General features: G+C 42.2%; 1 protein-coding gene across 1 annotated transcript in view; it reads right to left on the reverse strand.

Moving 5' to 3' along the window:
* The window catches only part of pola1 (polymerase (DNA directed), alpha 1), an 83,892-nt gene extending 71,660 nt beyond the window's left edge, over positions 1 to 12,232 (reverse strand). The window contains exons 1-26 of the mRNA XM_034706342.1: positions 12,042 to 12,232; positions 11,489 to 11,616; positions 10,289 to 10,385; positions 10,126 to 10,203; positions 9,888 to 10,003; positions 9,710 to 9,772; positions 9,489 to 9,590; positions 9,255 to 9,390; positions 9,014 to 9,173; positions 8,703 to 8,872; positions 8,478 to 8,590; positions 8,260 to 8,373; positions 8,081 to 8,155; positions 7,824 to 7,962; positions 7,539 to 7,693; positions 7,358 to 7,442; positions 7,195 to 7,256; positions 5,374 to 5,463; positions 5,167 to 5,283; positions 4,907 to 5,082; positions 4,681 to 4,810; positions 3,491 to 3,610; positions 3,312 to 3,402; positions 3,058 to 3,182; positions 2,799 to 2,948; positions 2,550 to 2,672 (exon numbers count right to left, since the gene is read on the reverse strand). Of these exons, the coding sequence (XP_034562233.1) occupies positions 2,550 to 2,672; positions 2,799 to 2,948; positions 3,058 to 3,182; positions 3,312 to 3,402; positions 3,491 to 3,610; positions 4,681 to 4,810; positions 4,907 to 5,082; positions 5,167 to 5,283; positions 5,374 to 5,463; positions 7,195 to 7,256; positions 7,358 to 7,442; positions 7,539 to 7,693; positions 7,824 to 7,962; positions 8,081 to 8,155; positions 8,260 to 8,373; positions 8,478 to 8,590; positions 8,703 to 8,872; positions 9,014 to 9,173; positions 9,255 to 9,390; positions 9,489 to 9,590; positions 9,710 to 9,772; positions 9,888 to 10,003; positions 10,126 to 10,203; positions 10,289 to 10,385; positions 11,489 to 11,616; positions 12,042 to 12,090 (2,964 nt within the window). The 5' untranslated portion in view covers positions 12,091 to 12,232. The remainder of the gene's footprint in view (positions 1 to 2,549; positions 2,673 to 2,798; positions 2,949 to 3,057; positions 3,183 to 3,311; positions 3,403 to 3,490; positions 3,611 to 4,680; positions 4,811 to 4,906; positions 5,083 to 5,166; positions 5,284 to 5,373; positions 5,464 to 7,194; positions 7,257 to 7,357; positions 7,443 to 7,538; positions 7,694 to 7,823; positions 7,963 to 8,080; positions 8,156 to 8,259; positions 8,374 to 8,477; positions 8,591 to 8,702; positions 8,873 to 9,013; positions 9,174 to 9,254; positions 9,391 to 9,488; positions 9,591 to 9,709; positions 9,773 to 9,887; positions 10,004 to 10,125; positions 10,204 to 10,288; positions 10,386 to 11,488; positions 11,617 to 12,041) is intronic.
* Between the last annotated feature and the right edge of the window lie 250 nt (positions 12,233 to 12,482).

The following is a 12,482-nucleotide window of genomic DNA, read 5'->3' on the forward strand; positions in this document are numbered from 1 at the left end:
TCATATTTAGAGCACAAGAGTGCGTGTGGTACAATAGATCGTTCTGTTGAGAGGATGAGTGACAAATGTGATATGGAAAAAACTAAATTAAAAAGAGGATAAGGAAGAAGGAAAAAGAAAATTTGAGACCTGGAAACTGATCCTGCAGTGCCCTCTTGTGGAGGAAAAAGGAAGTGTTTTAGATGTACAACACTGATTCTAGAAGAGTTGGACACTGTGTCAAATGTTAATAAAAACAGAATCTGATTGTTTGCAAATCATTTAGGGTCTAGATCTAATTTGAATAAGTGAAAGACAACAAATCAAATGAAGAAATGTGTCAGAACAGTTGGGACAGAGGTATGTTTACTGATGTCAACACTCTGTAAATGTTGGTGAGCCCAGGAGATCAGTTTCTGGAGTTTAAAGTGAAATGTTGTCCCACTCTTGCCTGATAGATAGAGGATTTCAGCTGCTCAAAAGTTCAGGGTCTTCTTTGTCATAATTGTTTGTGTCATGATGCTCCAAATGTTTTCAACGGGTGACAGGTCAAGACTGCAGACAGGCCAGTTTAGCACCTGGACTCTTCTACTACAGAGCCATGATGTTGTAATACAGGGGTGTCCAAAGTACGGCCCGGGGGCCAATTGCGGCCCCAGGTCCATTTATTTATGGCCCCAAGCTTCCATCTTAAATTGTGTTATTTATAGCAAAGAAATTAATCACAGTTTCTTTCTACAAACAAAACTAAAGTCAATCCAGAAACGTCTCAAAAAGCTTCATATGGACTACCTGTCTAAAGCCAAAGCTCTGGGAATTCTGCAAGGCGGCAATAAAGAAGAAACATAAGGACTCTTAAAGTTGACAAGTTTTCAAATTAATGTTTTTATCATGATGTGAAAATGTTCTTGATGAACACTAAAACTTCAGAAGACACAAAGGAGGACACAAGACAAGATCAAATTCTGAAATTGTGCAGAAAAGGCAAAATTTGGTGCATCAAAAATGTTCAGAACTCAGAAAAATAATTATTTTGTTCTTAAAATGTTGCCTGCTTGTCAGAAAGGTCTTAAAAACCACATAAAAAAGAAGTGTGATGGAATCTAGATCATGATCCTGCCATAGGAAAATAATAATACAATACTTTTCCCACATTGCCCGACCCTAATGAGAAACGTTTTCCTCCAGAAGAAGATAACATTTGCTCATGTGTACATGGCTTGTGGAGAACTGAGGACTACCTAGTTACTGATTTATTGAGACAAAATTTAAAATGATTGTTATTAAATGAATATTTCATATCTAACTTTTGGGATTCCTAAGTCTCAGTAGGAGCCACGGGCCCTGAGGTATTCTGACAACATCATATGTGGCCCTCTTTGAAAAAAGTTTGGACACCCCTGTTGTAATACATTGTAGTAAGGTTTGGCATCTTCTTGCTGTATTAAAGGTTTCCTCGATATGGTTCAGTTTTAACCTGCGTTTGTGGATGCATGGACAAACTGTGTTCACAGACAATGGTTTATGGATGTGAATTTGAGTCCATGCAGTCACATCCGCTACAGAGTGATGACTGTTTTTAATGCAGTGCTGCCTGAGGGCCTGAAGATCAGGTCCATCCAGTCTTGTTTTTGGTCCTTGTCCCTCTTGTACAGAGGTGTCTCCAGACTCTCTGAATCTTTTAATGATGTTCTGAACTGTAGACGATGAAATCCACTAATTCTTTGTCATTTCACTCTGAGGAACATTATTCTGAACCTTTTTAACTGTTTGCTCACCCAGTATCTCTCAGAGTGGTGAACCTCTTCCAATCTTTACTTCTGAGACTCTCAGCCTCTCTGGAGTGTCCTTTTTTTATACCCAGTCATGTTACTAACCTGATGAAAGTTAATTTAATGAGTTAAGAGAAGTTCCTCCAGATGGTTTTTAAGCATTACACAACTTTGTCAGTGTTTTGTCGTTTCTGTCCTAACAGTTTAAGACATGTTGCTGGAATCAAATTAAAAGTCTGCATTTTTTTTTTATTAACCAATAACATTTTTCAGTTTCAATATTCGGTATATTGTCTGTGCACCATTTTCAATTAAATATAGACTTTAAATGATTTGCAAACCATCAAATTCTGTTTCTTATCAACATTTTATCAACATGTTTTTATGGAAATGGGATTGTTTATGAGTGCCTAACTATCTCCCTCTTCTCTAACTATACAACCCCCCCCCCCTTTTTTTTTAAACTTGTCTATTTGAGCATCTGCTTTATTTACTCTCCAGTGTTCCAGTATTAAACTTCAGTAGAATAAAATGCAGGCTGGTAGATAGGAAGGCAGAAGGAAGAGGTATTGGGTGTGGATGATATCTTTCTAGGTTATGCAACATGTACTATTCATTCAGTTAATTTCCCACAACAGTTCACATGTAGTGTTATTATGCAGCTCCTTTCCTTCTCAGTTATTAATATAAAGTTACTTCTTTCCCTTTATATGGATCTGTATTGGGCGTCAAAGGTGCGAAGGCTACAACCAGATGTTTGAGACTTTGTTTGGGGAACAGTTTTGTCATGTGACTCACCTCTCTCCCCTTGTGTGTGACCAGTGCAGCGAGCGGCTTGGCGTAGAAGCGGCTGTAGCTGAACCCCAGGCAGCCGTACATGCTGTTAGCGGTTAGCTTCAGAGCCTTCTGACGGATGTCGTACTGAAAGAGAGACGCGCTCCAGTTAGTTCAAACATAGAAGCGTACTGTGTGTGTGTGTGTGCTTGCTTGCGTGCGTGCATGCGTGTGTGTGTGTGCGTGCGTGCGTGTATGTGTGTGTTTGTTTACCTGCAGGTAGAGGTCAGGGTTGATGTCTTGTTGCTTCATCAGCTGTTTGACTTGTCGACGTCTCTCCACCAGCTTTCTGATTTCTTTGGGCAGGATTCCCATATCCAGGTCTGGATCAGGAATTTCAGGAATCTCCTCTGACTCATCGTCCTGTAACCATGGAAACAAGAATTACAGCTGAACTTGAACTTTTCCCCGTGAGAGAATAAAAAAAATGGGGGACACCGGGGAGCAGGAGGACGAAGATCCTAACACACACCTCCTGTTTCTTCTTGGCATTGTGAGCCTCCCTCTGCACAGTGGTGAAGCAGATATTGAACTCCTGGATGATGGAGGGATACAGACTGTTGAAGTCCAGCAGCAGCACAAACTTATCGTAGAAACCTGCAGAGCAGAAGAGAAGGGTTATGGAAACAGGTGCACAGACACTAATATGAAGAATAAGAAGTGAAAGGTGCTCTATGAATAATCTTATGTTAAAAGAAGACCTCAAACTCATCAACAAAGACTCACCAACTTTTGGATCCAACACCAGACCTCCAGCGTATGCCGCCTTCTTCTTCCTCTTGCCTTTCCCTGAGTCCACATCTTCCTCTCCCTCAGCCTGGGACACAGAGACGTTCAGAGAAACATCAGAATATATTCCTCACACTCTATAAAAACAGAAAAGGTCTGTGGTTGTGTGACTTTACCACTTCCAGTTGAGCCTTCTTAAAGGACAGTTTGTCAGGGACGATGTAGTTTTTGTCGTGGAAGGCGTGAAGCAACAGGAACTCGTTCCTCTCAGAGCGACCGCCCATCAGAGTGCGAGACTGCAGGGAAGAAGGGGTCAGGTGATGAAGCAGTTAGAGACCACATTACAAACAGAGAAGGAAACCAGAGGATGAAGCCAGACCAAACTATCTCAGGTCATCTTCACTCAAAGCATCAGCACAGAATAAAAAACATTGTCTCTACGCCGCCATGACTTCTTTTATAGCTTCAGATTTCTTCCTCATTCAGAAGAGAACAAGTCTTTCTTTTGTCTGCAGACTGTTTTTGTTTCTGGGATTAGTTTATTTTAAATTTTTTCCACTTTATCTATATACGATTTTAAACACACAGTTTGATATATATATATATATATATATATATATATGTGTGTATAAATAAATGAATAAATAGAATAAAACAATAATGATAATAATACATATATAAATATATTAATATATATATATATATATATATAAATAAATAAATAAATAAATAAATAAAATAAAACAATAATGATAATAAATAAATAGGAAAAAATCACAATAAAATAGAATAAATAGTATTAAATAAAATAGATAACAAAGAGTAAGTTAAGATTGCACATATCAATCCTCCAACTCCGAGGAGAAATCTAGAGAATGTATATAATTCAAAAAGGGATCCCAAGTAACATGAAATGATTTCACCGAGCCTTTTAGTGTAAACCTGAGCTTCTCAAGCTTCAAATTATAAAGCCCCTCACGGATCCAATGAGAATGCAAGGGGGGGCCGGGGAGCCAATTGAAGAGAATCAACTGACGGGCCAGCATTGTGGTGAATGACAAGGCCTGCTTTGAATTTTTAGGAGCGCCTGTAGAAGGAACAATGCCAAAAATCGCAGCCAGACTATTCGGAGCAAGACCGGAACATATGGACATGATTCGCAAGAGATATATTTTTGCAAGTCTTGCGTTTGAAGTGAGTTCTAAACAAAACCTTAGTTTCTGTCTTGAATTTTCTGTACAAGCAAGAAGAGCTGCTGCATCAACGATCTGCTGTCCACGAGGAGAGGAGACATCAGAGAGCCCCAGTCACAACTGAATCTTATCTATTAATGAAGGCACAGTTAAGAAGTGTTGTTGTGTGTTACCATGACGTTGCCAGCGATGTTGGTGATCTGCAGGGCCAGCGGCAGCACGTTGAGCTCACACATGATCTGGAGGATCAGCTTGGCATCCATCCACGTCAGCTCCAGCAGGTAGAGCAGGTGAGGAGAGTCACTGACGCACAGAAATACACGGAGACGTTTTGAGGATCAACATTGAAAGACAGAAAGACATCATTGAACTTGAACTGTCCCTTTAAGTAAAACAAACCTGTAGAGGTTCTTGATGTCCTCCGGAGGGACTGTGACCCTCTCCGTCTTCAGCACCTGAGCCGTCAGTTCAGTCATGTGGTAACTCTTACAGCGAATCAGCTCCTTGGCTGAGATTTCCACGTCGCACACCAGGCGGCCGCAGGTTGCGCTCTTCTCTGCAAAGGAACCTCGACCCTGAACGACACAGCAACATGAGTCCATGTTCAATAAGGAATAAATCTAAATCAGCTTCCTCTGCTGAGGGTTAAAGTGTCTCACCCCGAGTTTCGGCATGTTGGCCCTCCTCAGGCGGCCCATCTTAGACCAGTGGGGGACTTTGCAGTAACTGATCCTCTGTAGGATCACCTCCAGGTCAAAGCCGAAGATGTCGTGACCCTACAGGAAACAGAATCCCCAGTTTAACCCTGATGAAGCACTAAGCAGTCAAATGAGTGATCTGTGATTGGTCCAGGAGTTTCTGCTCACCACGAGAACATCAGGGTCGATTTTGTGCATCTTAGCCAGGAAGAAGCCGAGCAGAGTTCTCTCCGTCGCAGCGATCTCCACTTTTCCATTCTGATGAGGAAGAAAGTTTGATTAGTAACATCAGGAAGACACTACAATAAATCCATCAGTGTGAATGAAAACATGGGATTGGTTGAGTAATTGTCATTTTCATTTGAGCACAAGAACCCTCTGATTATTAGAAAAAGCTTCCTCTCTGTAAAGTCATGTGTCACAGTTCAACATGGATTACTTCATTCAGTAGGAGAGGGAGTTGCTGGATGACTCATGATACGAGATACTTGGTCCATGCAAACAATAATATCAGACAACAGGGATAATCAATATATTGCAAAAGAATTACGTAATGATATATTACAATATTTGATTAATAGAAGGATTTTAAGAAATGCCCTCTGAAAGGTAAAGTTCAGGATTAATGTGATCTTTCACTTCACTGAGGTTTGTTTCACTCAGATGAAACAATCTGCATGTTTGTGTCTGTAAATTTGACTTACAGAGCTTCAAAACAACAGTTCAATTTTCAAATATGAACAACAAAAAACATATTTATCTTTCTTAAATGTGTAGGTGTACATGTGCTTATTTGTGCATAAATATGCATGTGTAAAGGTATGCGTATGGTATTTTTCTAGAGTTTAACTAGTTGTTGTTCACACTGTTTCTTGCTGTAAAAAAAATGTGTCAATTTTATGTTTTAGTCTCGTTGTTTTGGGATTTTTTTAAAATTTATTTTCCTCCTTTTTTACATTTTTTTGTTTCCTTTTTTCAGTCTGTTTTCTTTCTTATGTATTCTCTGCTTTTGTAAATACTTTCATGTTATTATTTTATTTGATTCTATAATATTTTAATTGATCTTCTTCATGTTTGTATCTTATTTTACTCCTTCTATTAATATTTTGACTTTTTTTTGTTCATACCGTTTATAGGAGCTCTGTAATGACTGAATTTCCCACCCCAGGATAAATAAAGCATTTTTGATTCTTTATTGTCAGTATGTGTGTGTCTTTACCAAAATGCTGGTAAAAACTAATACATTTCAAATCAGAAAAAAGAAAACAAATAAACATTTTAGTGTTTGAACAAACATGACTAGCTTGTGTTTGTAAACCTGTTCACATTTTATGCTCAAACTTTAAGACATAAATCTGTTTTTATGCATCAGCTGCAGTCGTATTCACCATGATTTCAATATCTATGCAGCGTCTTTAACTTATTTTCTATTCCTCTGTAGTCTTTGTGAAACTTCTGCCACATGAGCACCGCTCCTTAGTAGCATGTAGAAACACATTTGCAGTGCTTGTAGTAACTGACTCTGTGGCAGGGGAGTGAAACTCTCTGCAGGCTTGAGTGCATCCTTCATCTTTCCTCTCGTCTCAGTTGCTCTCAGAGTTGATTTTAGAGCATCTAGCTCCTTTTCACGCTATCTTGACAGCTGGCTGCCTTCTTCTCCGGTCAATGAACTGCTGTTCACGTTCCCCTCATTCACATGATTAGCTCCACCGCGTGGAGTCATGAAGCACTGACACGCAGAGTCACAGTGGCAAGGAAATCTACTTACAGCGACGCATTTATTCCATCAAGATATCGATATTGAGCCGCTGCATATTAATGATTGTATCACAGGTCAGGGTGTATATATATATTGCTGTATCCATATTTCATCCTACCCGTATCATTCAGTCCCTTTTGGCTTCTTAAACCCAGCCCCATTTGTAAAACCCTGCAGATAAAAACAGAAAATGAAGACGACATTTGTGCAAAAGAATCAAACAGACGTACCTTCTTCCTCACAGCATCTTTGAAGTCATACGGGAAGATACAGTCGGCTGGTTTACTGACAACTGTGAAGAACAAAAGAAGTCAAGAACCAATCCTCTTTATTCTCCGTCTTTGTACAGAGCTGCATGTGAAGTGAAGGGTTGGGTGGAAACATTTAACTTACCACAGAAGTGTGCCTGGTACGGGGGCTGGGGGGGAGCTTTATCCATGTGGAACTGATAATGGACCAACGCAGCCAGAGACACAATCTGCAGACAAACAAACAAACCCATCAGACTCTTCCTCACAAACAGTCTGAGAGCATCACAAACAACACTGACACATAAACATGACAGAGTCCTCGCCTCATTGTGGTGCGTCTTGGGGTTCTGGATGGTCTTGAGGCTGATGGACATGACGGTGATGGGTGGAGGTGACAAGTCTTTGACCACAGTGACCAGATCGCTCCTCAGAGCCAGAGCCTCCACCTTACACCAGCTGACCGGCGTGCTGATCAGCTCTGACAGACACAGACAGGACATGTGAGTCTTTAGGAGAGTGCAGGTTTTAAAGTAATCCCCAGACTTCAGAAAGTCCCACATCACTAAGGTAAATAATATAAAACTGGGCGATGATCTTATCTGTCTTACGTGGTGTCTTGATGTCTAGCCAGCAGGGTCCTCTGATCTTCCTGCTGAGGAGGAAGTGCTCCAGGCTGGAAGTGTTGGTTCCAAAAATGTGGGAGAAAGTCGCCCCCTTGAGGTCTGAAGGCAGCGCAGGGAACTCAGCCTGCAGAATGAAGGATAGGTGACAAACACAAACAGATTTAGATTCAAATACAAACAATATGGGCCCACACCGCTTCGACCAAACAACCAGGCAGGACGCATGTGAGCAGTCTACTCACAGAGTATCTGACTTCCAGGTACTCGCACAGACTGGGAACATCAGGGATCTCAAAAGCGTAGCTCCTTTCCACTTTCTGAAACAGAGAAACAAAAAGAAACATCGGTTACACATCTTCCACCTACTTGCCACAAAAGTCTATCCATGCTACACAGCCTGGACACCACAGATGAGACCAACCTTTGACTTAAACTTCATGATCTTGAACTTCTCAGATAGCTCATTAAACTCTTGATAGACGTCCATTATTCCTACAGGAGTGTCTGACACCTGTCCCGTCTTTGGATCCACTTTCTGTTTGTGTGAAGAAAGAAATATTAGAGCTTCTTCAAGTGGCAAAGAAATCAGAGCAAAGATCTCCTGATCTGTACAGTGATACAGTCAGTGATGTGACTTACGTGTTCACGAGGCAGGAAGTACATGGTCCGCTCAATGTTCCTCACACTGACACAGCAGCTGACGTGAGACTTTGCAGACTCAATCCACACTTTTCCAAACAGGTACACCACACCTGAGGAACAGAGAAACATCAGGCAGAGTGAAACATCAAGCAGAGTGAGACATCAGGAAGATCTGGCTCACTGAATCACAATATATCCACTTCAGATGTGACGGTGACTCACCTGGTTGGCTGTAGGGTTCTTCAAAAGCATCCAACCAATAGAAGCGGAACACCTGCTCCCCGTCAGGCCCCTCCACCAGCGGGAGTCGACTGGAGTCCACCTGAACCTCTGCTGGAGCCTCGCTGGCTTCACCCTCCTCATCCTGACCCCAGGAGCCGAGTCTGCTGGACCTGGAGAAGGACGGAGGAAACTAAAGCTGTATTTTTGAAGCTTGCTGTGAGGAAACTGTTGACACTGTTTGTGCAAAGTTTAAATATCCAGAGCCAGAAAAATATCATTATCAAGTAGAAGAAAGAAACCAGACTACGTACAATAGAAGAGGGTCCCGGAGCTCCACTTTAGGCTCCACCTTCAGTGCCACAGCTTCAGCTTTAGGTTCAGGCTCATGTTTGATCACAGGCTTCTCCTCCTGCTGCACCACCTCCATCGGCTCGTCAAAATCCACGCTGTCAAAGGCCATCGAGTCGCTCACTGAAAACACAACATCACAGAAGGTGAGGAGCAAGAGAATAACTACAGAAAACAAAGAGAGCACGCTTGTATTCCTCTTACCTTCTTCATCCTGCTCCTCCACCTTTATCCTCTGCTTCTCCACAGGAAGAGCCGGTGTGGATGAAGGAGGGCGGGCTGCTGACCTTGGGGCAGGGTCAGAAGGAGGCGGTCTGATGACTTTCCCCTTGGGTGATTCCTGGTGTGCCAGACATGATGTATGATACTTCAATAACGTGCCGGTGACATGGTATTTTCAAGACTATGACAGAAAATAAGGACAGAATGAAGCCATACCTTTGGCATCTGAGGTTTCACAGAAAAGGGGTTCATCGGTGATCCAAGAGATTTCTTCTTCTTCAGAGTCACGACTGGGGGAGGAGCCAGGAGAGACGGTTTCTGGGAAACAGAGTAAAGAAGGGTTTTAAAAGGTAAACTAAAACTAAAAATCACAACACTTCCTCTGATTTGGTTTCAGATGTTGAAGTTCTGCATCGTGGTCACACAACTGTACCAACCTCAGAGTGCAGGTCCTGTAAGATGTCTCCTAACAGGTCGTCTTTGGACAGGTCCACGTCTTTCTGCAGGAGACAAAATGTAACATCGGATGGATGGAAGAATAAAAAAGTGTTGCTTTAAGTCTTTAAAGAAGAAAGCAGGAGAGGTTTGCAGGAGAAGTTGTCAGTGTAAACAAACCTCAGCGGGCCTCTTGACATTGCTGTTCATGAAGAGGCTCTTAATAGTGTTGGGCTTGGCTACCACAGACTTCTTCACATTCTTCTTTGAGTCTGCTCCTTTGGCGCCTGGTTTTCCTGCAAACGTAAACATTTTCACGCTAAATATTTCCCCTTTGATCGAAACTTAAATCCACACTGTCCCACACTCAACATCGACATCTATCTTTTGTGTTCTGTAAGGTAACATGGATGTCTACCTTTGTTGTTTTCCACGACATCATCGTCCAAATCGTCGTCAAAGATCTCTCTCCCGTCCTCCACGTATCCGGTTCCGTCTGAGAGAAGACAAGAGAAGCTTTCATATCAGACCCCCGATCACACACACATCCTAAAGAGACGATTCAGGAGAGTGAGACTTACCATCATCGATGATCCAGTCATCCTCTTGTCTGTCTCGTACCATCTTTGAGTACTGCTGCTCGTCCACTTCCTCGTACACACTTGTGAGCTCCTCCACCTGGATGGAACAAGCACTCCTGAGTCACTATGTGCCGTTACGTGACAGCAGATTTGCTTGTTTTGCATTAAATATATCAACAGTCTTTCCTCTGACCAAGACCTCGTACTTGGGTTGTTTAACTTTTAGTGTTGCTCTTTTTTATCCACAACATGCTTTTGAGCAAGGTGTGCTCAAGAGGAGGAAAACTAGTCCATGCATGTGTTACCTCCAGGTTGGATTACTGTAATTCCCTTTTATCAGGCTGCCCTAATATGTCTCTAAAACTCTTCAGCTGCAGCTCGAGTACTGACGAGTGTGAGGAAGAGAGAGCACATCTCTCCAGTGTTAGCTTCTTTACTCTGGCTCCCCATAAAATCTAGACTAGAGTTTAAAATCCTTTGCCTGACCTACAAAGCTCTTAATGATCAGACACCTTCATATCTTAAAGAGCTCATAGTGCCCTATTACCCCTCTAGAACACTACATTCCCAACATGCAGGCCTGCTGGTCATAAAGTCTCTAAAAGTAGAACGGGAGGTAGAGCCTTCAGTTATCAGGCCCCTCTCTCCTTTGGAATCATCTACCAGTCAGGGTCCAGGAGGCAGACACCCTCTCTACTTTTAAGAGTAGGCTTCAAACTTTCCTTTTGATAAAGCTTATAGTTAGGCCTGGCTCAAGCTTGGACCAGATCTTAATTAAGCTGCTATAGGCTTAAACTGACAGAGGAACTGACACACTGGGATCCTGTCTTTCCCTCTCTCTGCCTGTCACTTACTTTAACTCTCCCTGTCCCGTTAAAGTCACTAACCATAGACCTTTCGGGAGGTGGATTAAGATGAGATCAGACTGAGTCCTGTCTGCAAGATGGGACTTGATCTTATCCTGTCTTGATGTAGAGTCTGTGTTAATAATAGAACATAGAGTACGGTCTAGACCTGCTCTGTTTGGAAAGTCTGATCAAATTTGTTGGTATTTGGCGCAATAAAAATAAAGGTTCAAGAATAACTATCTCCACTGGATCTTACTGGGAAATGTAATGGTGCTGTGAGATTCACTGCACCACTCACTGAGTTATATTACAGTACACACATATGAATGGCTTCTCACTGTCATACTCTCACCTCATATTTGATCTTCTCTCCCATCTTCTTTTTCTTCAGCTGCTCCAGTGCAGACTTCCTCCCCACCTTTTCTCTCTTCTCCCGTCTGGTGCGAGACTTGGCCAGACCTCCTGAATCCCCTCCATCATCTGAGGAGAGGAACACGGTCATGAGGATGTGGATCAGCAGGTGTGATGAAAAACATTAGATGCTTCACTGGTGTCACATTGAAGGGAATGTTGTTACTTCTGCACTTTAAACACAAGGTTATCCATTAATACTTAGCTGAATTCTGTCTTTTAAGATGGTTTGTGGCTAAATCTTGGAAATAGCCGAGGTCAAACCAGAAAACGACACAGCTGTTAGCCAATGTTAGCATGTACGCGGATGTTAACCGAAAGACGTTACAAAGCTACACTTGAATGACGCACTGATATCCTAACCACTTCTCTATCTTTCATATAAACACAGTGGCGGCTAAGCACGGCACTTGTTGTGCCATGACAGTGCGAGCTAGCTACTGAGTTAGCTAACTTCTTTGAGTCCTTCAACAAACGCCGCCAGACAGACTCACCTCCGTCCGGACCGTCCACGTCCTTCTCTGGGTTCGATACCGGAGCCATGACCGTGTGTTTGGAGAAAGTGTCCCTAATGACAGGTGTTCGCTTGAAGCTACGGACGGCAGGTCAACACAACAACAGATCAGACAGTCCGCGCCAAATGATCTTCCCGGGGAAAGTCATATGCAGGAAGTGACGTCACGGCACTGCCAGCCAATTAAAAAAATGTGTTGTTGGTTCCGCTCCTGTCCACACGGGGGCAGTAATGTTCAATGAAACTGTTGTTTACTTCACTGGATCCTCTCCACACAAAACCAAAACACACAAATACATCATTCCTACAAGACATGTCAACATTTTAAACTAAAACGCTATCTTGAATTGATGGTTGAGATTTCAATAAAAAAGCCTGACAACACTTTAAAAACAAGGATTACATACTTAAAAAGACACAG

Source organism: Notolabrus celidotus, chromosome 17 (assembly GCF_009762535.1).
Source record: "Notolabrus celidotus isolate fNotCel1 chromosome 17, fNotCel1.pri, whole genome shotgun sequence".
NCBI lineage: Eukaryota > Metazoa > Chordata > Actinopteri > Labriformes > Labridae > Notolabrus > Notolabrus celidotus.